General features: G+C 45.4%; 1 protein-coding gene across 3 annotated transcripts in view; it reads right to left on the bottom strand.

The window, feature by feature from the left end:
- The window catches only part of CAMTA1 (calmodulin binding transcription activator 1), a 233463-nt gene that overhangs the window by 143907 nt on the left and 74225 nt on the right, over nucleotides 1–15331 (bottom strand). For all 3 annotated transcript variants that reach the window (XM_057375572.1, XM_057375573.1, XM_057375574.1), the window contains one exon: nucleotides 8504–8639. In XM_057375572.1, coding sequence (XP_057231555.1) covers nucleotides 8504–8639 — 136 coding nt within the window. The remainder of the gene's footprint in view (nucleotides 1–8503; nucleotides 8640–15331) is intronic.

The raw sequence follows: 15331 nt of genomic DNA on the forward strand, positions 1-15331 counted from the left end.
GTTCCCTCCAGCCRTTAATAAACCTTTAGATTTTGGGTTTGTGACTGAAACCCTTCTGTGTATTTTATGCAGCTATGATAGTTCAAGAAGGGTTAATTCAAATGTGGGACATACAAGGCAGGAAGGGCATTTGGGGTCTGGGAGCTCCCTCTGCCTGCCCTGAGAATGGAAACAAGGTCGGATGGTGGGTTTAGACCGGGCTTGGARCTGGGGGTAGAAACCTCAGCAAGGAAAGTTCATGATTTAATACATGAAAATTGATCATGTTTTTGTCATTATAAATATCCTGTTTATTATTCCAACAAGGAGAGATTAAAGAGACACTGAAGTCTAACCATGTCTTCTTCACAGGTGTGGAGGGAAGTACACAGGACGCAGGAAAAGAGATGGCATTTCACCTTTTTAAACTCAAAATCATGCTTCCTTTTAGGAGGAAAATGTTAAAATAAACTGTTCTGCTTGCGGTAGGACATTACACATGCAATGGAAACCTATCCCCAGGGACAACAGTGAGCCTGACCAGCAGAAGGACAAGAAGGGCCAAGCCATTGCTCCCACCATGCACATTCAGAAGGAAGTACAGCAGGAGGATTAGGCAGTGCAGCAGTCACAGGCGTTGCAAATCCCCCTCACAGTGCTCCAGCACGCTCGTGTCGCCTCATCCTGCTTTTATTCAAGATTTCTTCATGGCAACAAGCACACAAAAACTGCAGGCAAAGTGTAACCATCAACAGAAACGCCCACGCAGTATCAGAGAGTGTCTGGGGTCAGACAGAAGGCAGAATCTTCACAAACATATTTATAGTGCTCTAAGACGCTGCAGTCCTCTGGAGCACGGGGCCTTTTAATGGAAAAACACCAYGTTATTTGTTGTGGCAAGTGCCAAGGAGCAGTTCCAGCAGTGTGGAACTGCCCGGTGTAGATGGATGGGAATGCAGAGGGTCAGTGGTGGAGCAAAAAGGCGCTGGGACACCCAGCCCTGCCACCACCACCAGTGCTTCCCCCAGCAAAGGCACTGGGACATGCCCCACAGCCCTCAGGCTTTGCATTGGCATGTCAGAATCTTTATTGATAATTTGGATGCCTGAACTCTTCACTATAGAAGTGTTCAGAGTTCCTGTGCCTCACAGTGAGAGCTCGCCGAACGCTGAACCAAGCGCTGCGGTGACAGACGGACACCGAGCTGGGGACAGAGGGGACAGAGGGACCACAGGAGAGCATCACCACGACACCGAGCAGGAGGGTTTGGGGTCTGTGCCCCCCCGGGACAGCAGCGGGGTCTCTCCACACGGAACACGCTGCTGATCCCCGGCAGCCACGCGATGGCAGCAGAAATATGGGAACAACGGAGCGGAGGAACGCGTTATCCCACMGCTCCRAGGAAAAGGTGTKCTGCAAAGACAAGGCAACTGCTGCATGTAAGCCAACATCTGCGGTGGGTTTAGGAAAAGCAGAGAGTAGAAAAGCAGCTTTTCTCCCCGAAATACAGTAATTCACACTTTCTGCATTGCTTGTATTGCCAACAGGGTCACTCGGGCTTCCCTGCTGTAGCACTGRCAGCACAGCCGTCTCCCCCGGCAACTTCAATCTGACCTACAGCAGACACAGCAAGATTCAGAGCACAGCTCCTGCCTCACACTAATTCCTGGGTCAGATCCCGGCTGGGAACCAAGAGAACCCCTTGCTGCTGGCACTGCCAAGCCCTTCCCTGCTCCACTCCATCACATCTCCCTTTCATYTCACCCCAGGATACTAGTGGGCAATTAATGCTTTTTATGTCCAAAARGTGTCCTAACACCCTCTAATTCTTATCTGTGCTTACAAAAAGGGGAGTAAATAACCCTAAATAACCYCTACAAAGGGGTGGCTATTCATGCKGGRYAGGTCCACATTCTAAAATCCCCTTTTGCCAGGTTCTATGTCTGTGTTGCTTGCTGGGGACACCGCCAGATTGTGTTTAGGAACTCCAGCAACTTCAAATCTTCACACAAAACCCTGCTCTCCCTGCTCCCCTTCCCCATGCACACCTTGGTGAGCAATATCCCACTTTCCAACAGGAAATTAAAACGTTTAATGCACCCCTGACACATACAGAATTAGCAACAATACAGCAAACGAGGTCTGCCTTCCTGCCCAACACACAGCGAAATAAAGAAATAGATAAATAAAAAAGGAGCTCACTAAAAGCCAGGCAGGGAAGGCAGAGCCACCGAGGCTCCTCGCTTCCCGTGGAAGCCCTTATCTCTGTCACAGCCCACAATGCAATTACAAGATTACAAGGCACATGCTGCTCCAGCATCTGGATCCTCCCTGCAATCACAGGGATCCCTACAGAACCAGGAAACCTCTTAATCTTGTGAGGAATGGCGYGGATTCTCCTCGCAGCATGGCTCTCACTGACCCTTCTCCAGGTGCCACCTCCAGGGACAGATGCTGTCTGGAGCTCACATTTGTCCACGCACGCACAGAAAGYGTGGTCAAAAAGGTAAATGCTGACCACTGACTGGTCCAAAAAGCACTGATGTTTATTTTGTTTTGCTGTAAACTGTCTCATCTACACTGCTAACCCAAGGATGAAGTCTGTACCAGTACCCTYCCATTCCCATCCCAGTCCCCAGCACGTTAAACCCGGACCACAGAGCCAGCAATCCAATCTCCACATATTTTATTCTCAATATATTTCATTTCTGGCCACCGATCTTTAGATCTCCTATTGGATTGTGTTTTCGTAAATGGATTTTCCCACAGAGCTGGCAGAAAATAGATTTAATTTCGAATTTCTCTAAACTGAAATAGTCAATATAAATGTCAATGTGTGTTTGTGCTGTGCAGCCCGTGAGGCGACACGAGCATCACTTTTCAGAGGGGTGCAGGGGGGCCTTCCACCTTGTTTTGTGTCTATATACTTGCTCTAATGCTTTCTTTCATAAGGATGACTAAATAAYAGAAAAGTGTATCTATATATTTATTAAATTTTTTTGTTTCACTGTTTTGTTTTGGGGGTGCAAAAAGCAGTATCATGTCTAGCACTGCTTTGCAAGCAAGATTCCCTGTAAGCAGAGGATTCTSCTATCTGACATCCCCACAGACCCATCATTGGGATTGGAAGGGACCTCAAGGACAYCCTGCCACCAGCAGGGACATTTCCACTACTGCAGGTCCCAGGTTCCCTCTCYGCCCCCAGCACAGGGTGTAGTTGCAGCATCAATTTACTCAACAATTCCAATCTAGCCTGATGCTAATGTCATTAGCCCGCAGAGATCCTTTTGGAATCATTTACATCGAAACTGTCTTTTTACATGCTAAATGAAAAATGCTCAGAGTTCAATGAATGGGATTTGAATTACAACCCTACCACATGTGGCTCAGCTTTATTCACGCTATTTATTAAACAGGGGAGAAAACGGTGATGCAGTCAATTACAGAGCAATTACACCTTGAGCGCTGCTGCAAACCTGTTGCCTTGCACTGCAGGGACAGTGGCTGCCCTTGACTTGGGCAGAATTTGCCTACAGGGTTCCTGTCAGGCAGAGCATCCCCCAACGCCCTGATATCAGCTGAACCTTCATTCTGAGACACCCAGACACCAGGAAAACTTTTACTGATGAAGCTGAATAAGCCATGATAATTAAAGGATTAGGAATGTTATGTGTCTCATGAAGAATGAAATGTCCTGGACAGGCACAGGGCGTTAGGAAAAGATGCCAAAACTCAAGAGAATTTGCTGTGACTTTATGTTACTGCAGGAGAATACATCAGGACCTTGATATACAAAAGGATTATTGATATGTATGTTCCCTTCTGAAGAGACTCCCAGGAGATCCATTCCGGATTTACAATAATCCATACTCCCCTTCAGAAACAGCAAAACAATGCTCCCATTTCCCAGGACTGCCTCCAACACGGGAATCGTTAAGATGCCATCACAACCCTGCATTCCAGGTGCCGTAAACACCAGCTGGAACAGGAATAAATCCCAACCACAGCTCATGAGCAGTCAAAACCTCCACATTTCTGCACCAGAAACTGCCTGTGGTGCCCATTTTGGAGACGTGCACACTGCAAAGGTGAGTGTGTCACAGAAAAGGTGAGTTTGCTACAGCAAAGGTGGGGAAATGCTGTCTCTAATGAGCTACAGGAGGTTTAGAGAGAGGCTGGTTAAAAAGGGGATCAGTCAAATCTCAGGAGAGGTGTCAGGACAATGCTGTTTGCAGCAATGATGAAGAACAGGTCGGTGTAAAACTGCCCCTCCTCATGAGCAGTTTCTCCCGTGTTTGTGTATGCTCACGCGTGTGTCATATTTCCAGCGAGCCTCTCACATTAAACTCTCCTTTCTCCTCCAAAGCCATTCCACAGTATTTCTCTGGAATGCATTAAGGAGACTGACTGAACAATGYGATCCTAATTAGTTTGCAAACTGCACAGATCACCTCTGAGGGCGAGCAAAGCCCGTGTAAATTAAAGTGAATTGRAGCGAATTGGCTCAGGCTGCCCAAGGAATCACTCTCCAGATTAGGGCTGCTCCCACCCTCCCGTGACAACTGAGCACATTYCACCCACAACAGCAGCGAGTGGAGAGATGTAAAACCATTCTGCAGTTCAGTATTCCATGGTGGGTTATTTTGCACAATGCAGAGGAGCCCATTTGGTCATTTACCAAAAGGAAAAGTSTGATCCTTGCAGGTGTCCCCAGACCCAGAAGCCACTAATGCCATCAGGGTGGGCACAGGGACACTGCCAAAACCCAAATGCTATGGAAACCTGCACAAAGTTTTGATGGTGATGTCCCAGGGTTTACGCAGTAATTGAATAATCTAAAATTTTCATTCCTGTCCTCATGGACTAATCTGCAATAGTGTTAAGGGACTGTTATGATATTAATTAAATACAAGTCCTGCATACAAAATTGATACTTCGCATCTCCATCTCCACAAGGGAGTTCCTCTCTTAATAAGACTGAAATCAAGTTTTACTTTTTTGTTGGGCTTTTTTTTTAAGGAATTCATAAAGATTATCATATTGTACAAGAAAACATACACCCAATCTACAAGCAAACAAGGTATTTCAAATACAGGAGCTCTGGTGCTTGGAGTGGGACTGTAGGAAGAGCTCTGCCCCAAACTTTGGACAGCCCTTCTCCATAACCACTTCTCCAAACTGGGGTTTGGAAACACTAAAATATTCTCAACACAGGATAAAGAGCAGCACGATCAGTGTCGACCTCACAAAATGCAGACAACAAGAAGGAAATTCACTATAAAAACATGACCTCATTTTAATTTTAGCAGCAGTTTACTATGAATTCACGTGAAGGCGCAGTTTCACTCTCTTGGAAAAGTTCAAGCACAAGAAAAGGCACAAATGCATCCTCTGAGGCAGCAGAGCAGCACCATCCGGAATCATGGCAAAGCTATTCCAACACTCTCCTTACTATTATTTATTAGTTAAAATTTTTAATTATGTGAATTGATTAGGAACACATCACCAGGGATCCTAATTAATTAGAATTTTAGGAAGGATCACAGACCGGAGATTCCACAAAGAATTGCACAAAGAGGTGTATTAAGGGAAAGGCCAAATTAACTTCTCCTTTCTGGTTTATCCAGCCTTTTCTAACAGGACTGTGATCAGATTAACCAAGTAATACCCAAACCCCTCCAGCACAGCAATGCTAACCAAGGCAACAGCTTGAGGATTTCAAGCCGTTTTCATTTAACATCCACTTGGTTAAATAGTTTATTCCTCCTAATCCTTATTTATTTAAATGAGTGTATTCCTACTCAAATTAGTTTATTCCTTATTTATGTCCTAAATTTGTTTTAGCTGCTCACCAAATCCTTCTATRTGGTTTTGATAGACATCAGCATCCCTGAGGATCTGGTGTTGACTTTATTTCAAACCACATTTTTCTCTTTACCCAAAACTTGAAAATACAAAGGAGCCATCACAGTGACAACACTCAGKAAGGAATTAATTATTAAATCTTCTAATACAAATCCCTGTTCAGAACTGGCTGGTCAGTAGTTTCACAGGGCAGCGTGTTCCTCCTCCCTGCCTCCGAGCTGCCATTTCCAGWGCAATGTTTGGATGCTATTGATGCTCTTGGCTGTCGGCTCTGCAAGTACTTTTCCATCAGTGCGACAATGATCCCTATTTATCTTCTGGCTGCAAGAGTCGCAGAGATGATCTGGCAGTGCCACAAGGCAGACAGTTATTTCATGCCCTGTTAAACCCTAATGCGGCTAACTACGGTATCACTCCAAATTTGAAAAAAGACTTTTTTTTTGTTATTTTAAATCTGCTGCCTACGTGTCCAAGTTGAGAACATTGCTTCCTTTCAGAGTGGAATCAGAAACCTAAACCCAAAACAYTGCCTGTGAAGTACCATGGTGTACTGATTGAGTAATTAATTAATACAGTTAAAATTACATCATCCTGCCCAAGAAACACCTGGAGGTCACGAAAACAGACCTTTTCTGCATCGTTCAGAACAGAGACTGGCAGTGACCACCCAGGTGATTGCTGTGAATTAGGGGGTGCCAGTACCTTCTTGAAGATAGAAAATCAGGTACTAAAGGGCTCTCAAGCTGGAGAAGGATGTAGGAATGAAGGCCAAATCCTGGCACATCTAAATCATGAAGCAAATAGTTTAACAATGATTTTCCTGAGTGGCAAATGTGATCAGCCATGGAGAGAAGCCCTGAAAGTTGCACTTCCTCCAGCTCCTGTGATGTGCCCATCTGYATTTGTTGCTTTCCAGAAGACACATTTTAGTAAAACAGAAATTAATGGGTTCAGTGGAGGGCTTTTTGCGCTCAACATGATCATCATCACCTCCATGCCATCAGGCACTAAAGTGCTGGATAGTTCCATCTTTGGAATAACCCTCCAGAAAGTCCCATTAACTTCCTCATGTGTTTCTGTGGCAGCCAAGGGTCATCAACAGCCTCTCACTACAGGTAAAGGGGCAGCACAGGGTCTAGTGTTCTGCATYGTGAAAGTTTAGAGAAATTAATTACATCACCCTCTGCAAACCCGAAACAAAAACAAGGCACCATTTCTGTGATGATGACTTTTTTTTTTTGTGCTTGTCATAATAAAACATTGTTATTGGATGTAAAAATTATGGAACAAAGTTATGCCTCTCTGGTGTAATATAATGCAATCCATTTAATACTATTTTAAACCCCAAAACCTCATTAGAGCAGACAGAATGTAAGAATGACAAATGGGCTAGGAGGAAGCTGGAGCACGAGATGAATTCTGGGCACTCGTCCCTTTCCTGTTGCTGGCACTGATTTGGGGGATGCCGGGGGAGTGTCACCAACAGCAGCACGTGGGGAGCAGGGGGTGCYTGTCACCCCAACAGGAGGGGGGACAGTGCCTTGCACAGCATCTGCCAAGGCAGGACTGGGGGTGAAGAGGGAAAACTCAGCCCAAATTCGAGCCTGGAAGGTGCCAAACAGACACGGGTGAAGCTCTGCTTGTCACGGACACCCCGATTACCCCAAACCCCAGCCAGGCTCACAGGCTGTCAGCTGTAAAATCCACCTGGCCTGAACAAACACATACCCAGCACAAAATGACACAGCTGAACACTGCAATTACACATTTTAACAGCCTCTGACCACTTTGGCCCCCAGTTTGGTAYCCAATGTCAGGGATACAGCCCTGCTGCCTTAGGATGAGCTGGGCACAGCTCTGCAGGTGGGCTTCTGCTACCAGAACATGTAATTGCCATTTTCTAAGTATAAAACTTGGATAACCTGTGCAAACCTTTAACATCAGAAATTACCAGCGTGATCAAAATAGATCTTTCATGCAGATGGAGGTTAAGAAAGAAAAGTGGTGTCAAACAAAGACATGTTTTAGAACAAAAGGGCTTACTCCAGAAAAAATGCCTCAGGTGAAATCACTTGTCTGAATGTGTCTGAGTAGCTGAAAACCATCAGCACAGCAAAGGTTGCCTCAAAATACACATGGATTCTGGGCTGAATTCAACAGAAATTCTACCCCTGCATAGTGCAAAACCAACACTCCATCAGTACACAAATTGTAGCAATTGCTACCAAAACCTAGCTGGGATTTGTGAGAATCAAACCAGACCCATTCAAGCTACCATGGTTACAGAGTGCTGTGCAACCCACCCTGAGGTGTCGGGTTGCCCTTGGGCGGGTCCTGTTACAAAAACCAGAGTCTACCAGAAGATGCTCAGTGTGGAGACACTGCAGTCACACAGCAGAGCCAGCAGCTGCACAGGGGGATGACAAAGCTGCTCTCAGTTTGCTCAAAGGAGTGATAAACAACACACGTGTATTTGTTGGAGGTGGAGGGAGTTATGATTTAACACCACAAGCAACTAAGCCCCAGGCCAGGGGGAGCAGCTGGAATTCATCAAATAGGAATTTTTCTGATGGTGTGGACAGCCTCAGGTTGAGGTGTCTTGGGGAGCTGTCAYCTCCCAGCCCAGCACAACCCACAGCCACCACTGTCACATTCCTACCTCCACTCCTTGCACCTTCAGTTTCATGTGATCCTCTCTGGTGGTCTTCCCGTCTTTCCTTTTTTTCCAGCAATATCCATCTTTCCTGTATTTCACTTTCTTTCTGTTGTACAGGATCATAGAACCATTCTGCGGTCTGAAAGCAAGAAACAGGTTTGGGTTACACAAAGCAACAAAACCAGACTGGAAGTGTCTATGGAACACAGACAGTGAAAGGTCCCACAGACCAGGGAAAAGCTCCACAGAACAGCAACAGTCAGAATTTGGCATCAAATAAATGTTCCCCTTTTGTTGCTGTTACCTGGCTGAAGTGATGTCTGCAATCTGCRAACTTTTCCGTGAGGATCTTGCACCTAATGCAGGAAATGCCAGTGATAGGTAAAAGAAAGAGAAGGGGATGTCTAATGAAATAGTCAACATTTTCACAGAATGTATTTTGACTGCCACATGCTGAAAATGAGAAGGAAAGAAAATWTAGGTGAAAAAGGATTGTTATTTAATTATAGATAATCTCTTTCTCGCTAACACATCAGCAGAATGAGATCCCAACCACCTCTAATGCTGCACCAGGTGGATGTTGGCTTAAAATGACAATAAACACGCAAAAAAGAAGGGAAGGATAAAAGCAGGAGCTTATACATTGGTTTCACTGTTCTCCTTAGATCAGTGCTAGACAGGGAGTAACCTGCTCCCTTCTGAGCACCTTCTCAACTTCAAAGACACAAGAAAACCTTTTCCATTTAAAAACTACGACGGAAATTTGAAATGTCCTTAAAGACACGGTGATGCCCAGCAGACAGGAGCCAGTGTAGTTTGAGTGTAGAGAGATTTTGCTGTCTGCTAAGCTGAATCACGACGGAGGCACGTCTGTTGTAACACTGAGAAATAACAAAACCCTCCAAGCTGGGAGGCAGTGAGCATCCTGCGCCGGCAGCAGGGACAGCAAGCATTTTTGCCACATACATACAAATACCTATTGCTTGTCACCAGAAACTCAAGCCCCATCCTCCCAAATTACACCACTCCTATCCCCCACGTCCCAGCAGCCTGGACCAAGGGGCTTGGGGAGGCTTCTCCTCCACTCCTCCTCCTATGCATCACCCTGAAAATAAACATTGTGGGGTGTCAGTGCAGCCACGSTATCTGTTTGACAGCACTGTCGATTAATTCAGTGGAGGCATTATGTATCTCATTTCAATATTTATTCTATAAATATTCTAGTCSACGCATGTGTCAGCTGAAACCCTTCTCACAACACCAGAGATCCCCCAGGCACTGCTGGGGCTGTGCCCTGAGTGGTCAGGGCAGGCAATGAAAAGACAGAGCGAGCTGATCTCCTGCCTGCTGCCTCTGCACTCACACACAGAGCTTCACAAAACACTCAAAAGGAGCTGGAGGTTTCTGATGCCAGGGAAATCCTGCTTCCCTCACCCCCAGCGCCACGCAGGGCGGGCAGAGCTGAGCTCCGCAGCCTCGCTGATGCTCCGCATGGCTGGAACTGCGTCTGCTGCTTGATTTCTGCAATGAAAAAGAAACACAGGGAGAGGGCACTGGCAAAGCAGTAAACGAGATTTATAGAAAATAGAGCCCAATGAAACAAAATCTCTTAAGGATCTCTGGAGCGGTTTTCGATTTTGATAAGAGCGTATCGAGCTGCTTTAAGGCTCACAGAAGGCAGCTGGTTTTTAAAGATAACTTCAYGAGATGAGACGCAATTTTAACCTGATCTACATTGCTGCTGTATTTCACCCGCTGTAAGGAAGAAGAGAGAGGGAAGTTCTGCCCTGCTCATCCCTCCACATTCAGATATAGCCCAGAGCAGGCAAATGATGGTGTGGGAAGATGCAGCAGGCAAGGCCTGCCGGGGATTCCCAGGGCATGTGACAGATGCGACTCCAGCCTGAATCTCTGGAGGTTTTGCCACTCAGCCTGAATTTGGGGATTTCCTTTTTCCCTTTGCAGATGAGAGAGACAAAGTCACAAGCCTGAGTGCAGGCTGCAAATCTTGATTGGCTCTGGATTTCCTTTCCTTTATGAGCCTGTGGCATTTAAAAGCTGCCTAATCCYTATTTTGGTTTCTTGCCTGTGGCCTGGGGGAAGGAGGGGGAAGGACAGGAAGAGTAATTGCAAAGCAGAAAGCCTTTTGTCTCAAGTATTGATGAGATCTGGGATGCTTTCCTCCCCCTCACCCTGCTCTCCACCACTGAGGCTCCCACAAATTGCCACAACAGCATAAGAGCTACTTTTACCCAAATTGTTCCTGCTACAGGAACAGGAAGAAGATCCTAAATTCTTTTTTCTGACTTACTTTTAACATGAACAATTATCCCTGGCTGCTGATGGATCTGGGAACCTGCTCGCTGCTTGGGGCAGACCCAGGAGTGATCCAGGCCACTGGATAAACCAGAGCTTCCCTCAGCAAGACAAGAAGGAGGAACAGAGGAAATAGGATTTTCAGGGAAGATTTTCCAGAGATGTCATTTTGGATTTGACACCAAACTCAGTTGCGTGTACTGACCTCTGGCTCTAAATCCTGGACTGAAGGTGTTTTGTTTCTTTTGGATTCAGACCCTTACCTGAGTAATAAAAATCTAYACATACTTATCTTATGGTGAACAGGAACCAGATGCAAAAAGGGAATAAACAGAAAACAAGTTAAGATAAGGGTATTTTGGTCAACTGAAGGGTCATATCTGCCTCTCCATTTGTGCTCAAATTTAGGTCCTTCTGGCCTAAAGGACCAAGATTTTCTCCTAATCACATTATTGCAATATTAAAAATGCTGTTCAGTTTAACCAGTTCCCTCTAAATTGTCACATTGAGATGTGGTAAATGTCAGACATATCAGTTAATGAAAACTACGTTTTAGTGCCTCAGGAGCTGGGGGTGCCAAAAGGGAATTGCAAATACTGCAAATCCAAAGGAGCCTCTTTTTCAGGATAACAGAGCAAGATCAGCCAGAACCATTCCTTGAGAAGGTCCATGGCTCGAAGAGTTATTTTTTATTTTATCATCTGCATTTATTGCAATTCTAATCCAAGGAGGGWATTTAAAGCAGAAATATGGATGTTTAATGCATAAAGCTGCCATAAAGCAGATGTACCACACACACCAGACCCTTCCTGTACCTCACCAGGGCACAGCCAAAGCTGCTCCCAGTGCCTGGGTGACAGGAGCCCTCCATCCCTGCCAYCCACCACACTGAGAAATGACTCCTGCAAACAGCCTCAGGGATGATATTTTTCACCTGCAGGATATTTTCTCTGTCTATGAAGTTATCATGGAGCTAAGGGACAACAGGAGGGGACTAACTTCCATCTTCTGCATCTATGCATGATAATAATGAGAAATTAACTTCCACCTTCCCAAAGGARCAACCCACTTATGCAGAAACTGGCTGGGAAAAGCTGGAGTCCTGGAGGAAGCCGTGAAAAGAGACAGCCTTTCAAGAAAATACCGCACCAAATCCTTGTCCTCATTTCCTTAGGAATGCAAAGAAGACAAGTCCTTGAATCTGTCTTTACCCAGGCCAGTTTGGGAATGGGGAAGAGCCAGGAGTGAGTGTGATAAGGTGTCTCCCACTCAGCTATTGCCCTGACATACAGCAGCACAGAGCAGGTAGAGTTCTGGGGTTAACAAACACTCCAAGTAACCAACTATTCCTTTTTCCTTCTTCTCTGCACAGCCCTCACATTGCAGCAGTGATGGACAGGGACTGTCAGTCAGCAGTGCTTCCTGACTGACATCATGCTCTCAGAAACACCTCATCTCTTATTTCTTGTTTCTGCCCAAGAAAAAAAAATCTGATGATTGAAGTTATTTCTCCTCTGAGGAATGCTGCTCTTCAAGTCTTCATTTACCTTGACATTTCCCCCCACTGTACCTATGGCTTATCAGAAGATTAAAGCCCAAATGGAAAACWGAAAGAGGAATCTCAAGCAGTTGCAGCCCTGGACATCTCACCTGCCTTTGACCACGCAGATACTGCACACTCATTATTGGTTTAGGAGGTCACCCAGACTCTTCAATGATGGAGGATCCCAAGGGCAGGGTAGAGCCATAACCCCAGTGCCAAGGGCATCACCACACCAGCCTGGGGGTGCACCTGGAGGATGCTCTAACAAACTACTCTCTTCCATACTGAGAGAGCTTTAAAAGAGTATTTACATGGGCAGATGTTTTCAAGACTGTGGGGGCTTTGACCGTCGTCACAGCTGTAACACTAGCAGATCACACATAAATTTGTTTGACAACACTTTTCCCCCCTCCTCCTAAATAAACACTCGGCTTTGACCCTCAGGCAACRACTCACACTTGCCCTGAAAGAAAAAAATGCCCCCGCACGTGCCCAGCCTGCATCAGTGGGACCAGAAACCAAAGAAAAGCGCCTCAACAACTTGATGAAGATGTTCAGACTTCACCATAAGTGCTGGGAAGCCAGGCCCGTAGCATCTCATGGGGAAAGGCTGCTGCTGTTACAACCTCYGCTCTCCTCACTTCAAGTTGGGATTACTGGCACAGCAACTGAAGGAATCACAGATTATGTGTTTGAAATTTGTCTGATCTTTGAACTCTGCAGGGATGAAATAAAGACTTCAGAAAATTCTTCTGATCCATGTAGTGGGAGGTATAAATCAGAAGGAAATGTAAATACGCTGCAAGTCTTTTGTATCTAGAATTAAATGTCATTTGCATTTAAGATGTAAGTGAACTTACTTCGCATCTACAATATTTAAGAAGTTAAAGTCTCAAGTCACAGACTTAGCAATTTTATCCAGAGTTGCAGTTAACGCAATGGCTAATCCCATCAAGGGGGCATTAATTGGTGTCTAGATGCTCCTTCTCATAGCAGCAGTAGGCCATAAAACTTAATCCTTACCTCCCCTTTCCAGCATGTAGCCTCCGTGTTCATCAATAAAAGTAATGTGATTCATTAAGTATGGGAGTAATTACCTGCGGCTCCAACAAACAGGACTGAACGAGCCATGCCAGTGCCAAGTTGGCTTTTGTGCCGTCGCACAGGACTGCCAGGGGCTGCCAAGGAAAGCCTTTCTGTAAGATCAGGATAAATGCTGATGGCTGCAACACAAGCTGCAGAGAGCTACACAGCTGCTGGGCATCTCTGGGGTGTGGGCTAGGACAGACACACATCGACAAGTCCTGTCCTAAAAGCAATTCCTTGGGGCTGTTTAAGGAGGATGGCTATTTAATCAGGATGCTGGTGCCACAGAAATACAAAAATACACAGGGAAGACATCCTGTTTGCACGGTGTATTGGTCCAGAAGTTAAACATCTGGGACTCTGCTGATGGAGGCAGCACACGACTGTCCTCCCAGCAGCGATGGCCCTGCAGCACAATGCAGGCAGGTGCCAGCACAGCAGCTCCAGCTGAGAGTGAGGGGAAGCAGAGCCTTCCCTGTGCCCTCGTGGGTGTCCCTGGAAGGCTGAGAGCAACGGAGCAGCTCCAGACACCTCTGTATAACAGCTCTGACCAGCACCACTGCTCCTGTGCTAAGACCTGTGTCCATGAAGGTGTCAGAAATGAAAGTCTTTGCTCTGTGTCCTTGCTCTTGACACAACTACAAAATAGGTAACGCTGCTACCAGCACTAACAACAGTGACACAACTCACAACAGGATCTGACTTCTCAACASCCATTTACTCTACTGCTATTTATGTTTAAATGTATTGCAGCCATCCCCAAAGTGTGAACTCCATGAAAGACTCACACAGCATCTCTGCCTATCATGGCTACTCAGCCTGATGAGTTCCACTTTTACAATTTTCCTTCGAGAGACTATTTTTAAAAAAACACCAAAATCCAGATTAAAAAAAAAGAAGATACGTGTCATTTGTAAACACAACCATGTGGGTGAGCTCCGCTCTCGCAGTGACAGAACTCAAAGCAGGTCACAACTCAGTTCATCACCTTTTCTGGACCTCCCTAGGCAGGAAGATCCTTCTGGAAACAGCACTGTCCCAACACTGCATATTTAGTTCAAGCAGTTAACAACAGGTTTCCCCACATTTTACTCAGCAACATGATAATTCATGCGTTGACRGCTCTGAACTCTGTAACAGACTTGAAAAAGAAATTAGAAACAATCTTTATGAACTCCTCAGCACACCGACCAACTGAAGCCTCCTCGTAACRATGTAGGACCAAAGCCGAGATATTAAAATTGTCATTAAATGGAATGCACATGAAATGCTAAAAAGTCTTTCTGCAAATTATTTCTTGATATAATGTCATGCTGTAGAACTAAATCTTAGTACAAGGTATGAAAAAAGACAGTTAAATCAACTTTGTTCATTTAAATATAATTTTAAAAGAACTGGCATTCATCTCTTTATTGCTCAAGGATTTTTATCAATTTCTTTAGCCCTCATTTATTTCTCTTCCCTACTCCCATGGGGATACCATTTGATTTATTGGGAACTAATTCTTACAATTCATGAATGCTTTAAACTATTTTCAGATTAATCACCACCATCTCCGCTGGTGCACGGAGAAGAACCCTGTTCCCTCTCTGTGCTCACACAGACCAAAGGGCACCAGCAGCCATTGTGCCTTATCAATTGCTCTCTCCATGGACACAGATTCTTACAGGGAGAACCAAGGGCTCCAATTAACTTTTAAAAGACTTATTTGGAAATGACCTCCTCCTGTAGGTGGTACTTCAGTTCTGAATCTGGTCACTTCCCAGCACAGCAGCAACACACGTGTGTGCAAACACTGCTGCATTGTTATGGGGAAGGAAGAAWAGGGAAGAAGAATTCTATTTATTTAGTTAATTTACTTCCAGTTCAATTCCCCTGCCTGTAAC

This window comes from Malurus melanocephalus, unplaced genomic scaffold, assembly GCF_030028575.1.
Source record: "Malurus melanocephalus ecotype Western Australia unplaced genomic scaffold, MMel_1.1 scaffold_253, whole genome shotgun sequence".
Lineage (NCBI taxonomy): Eukaryota > Metazoa > Chordata > Aves > Passeriformes > Maluridae > Malurus > Malurus melanocephalus.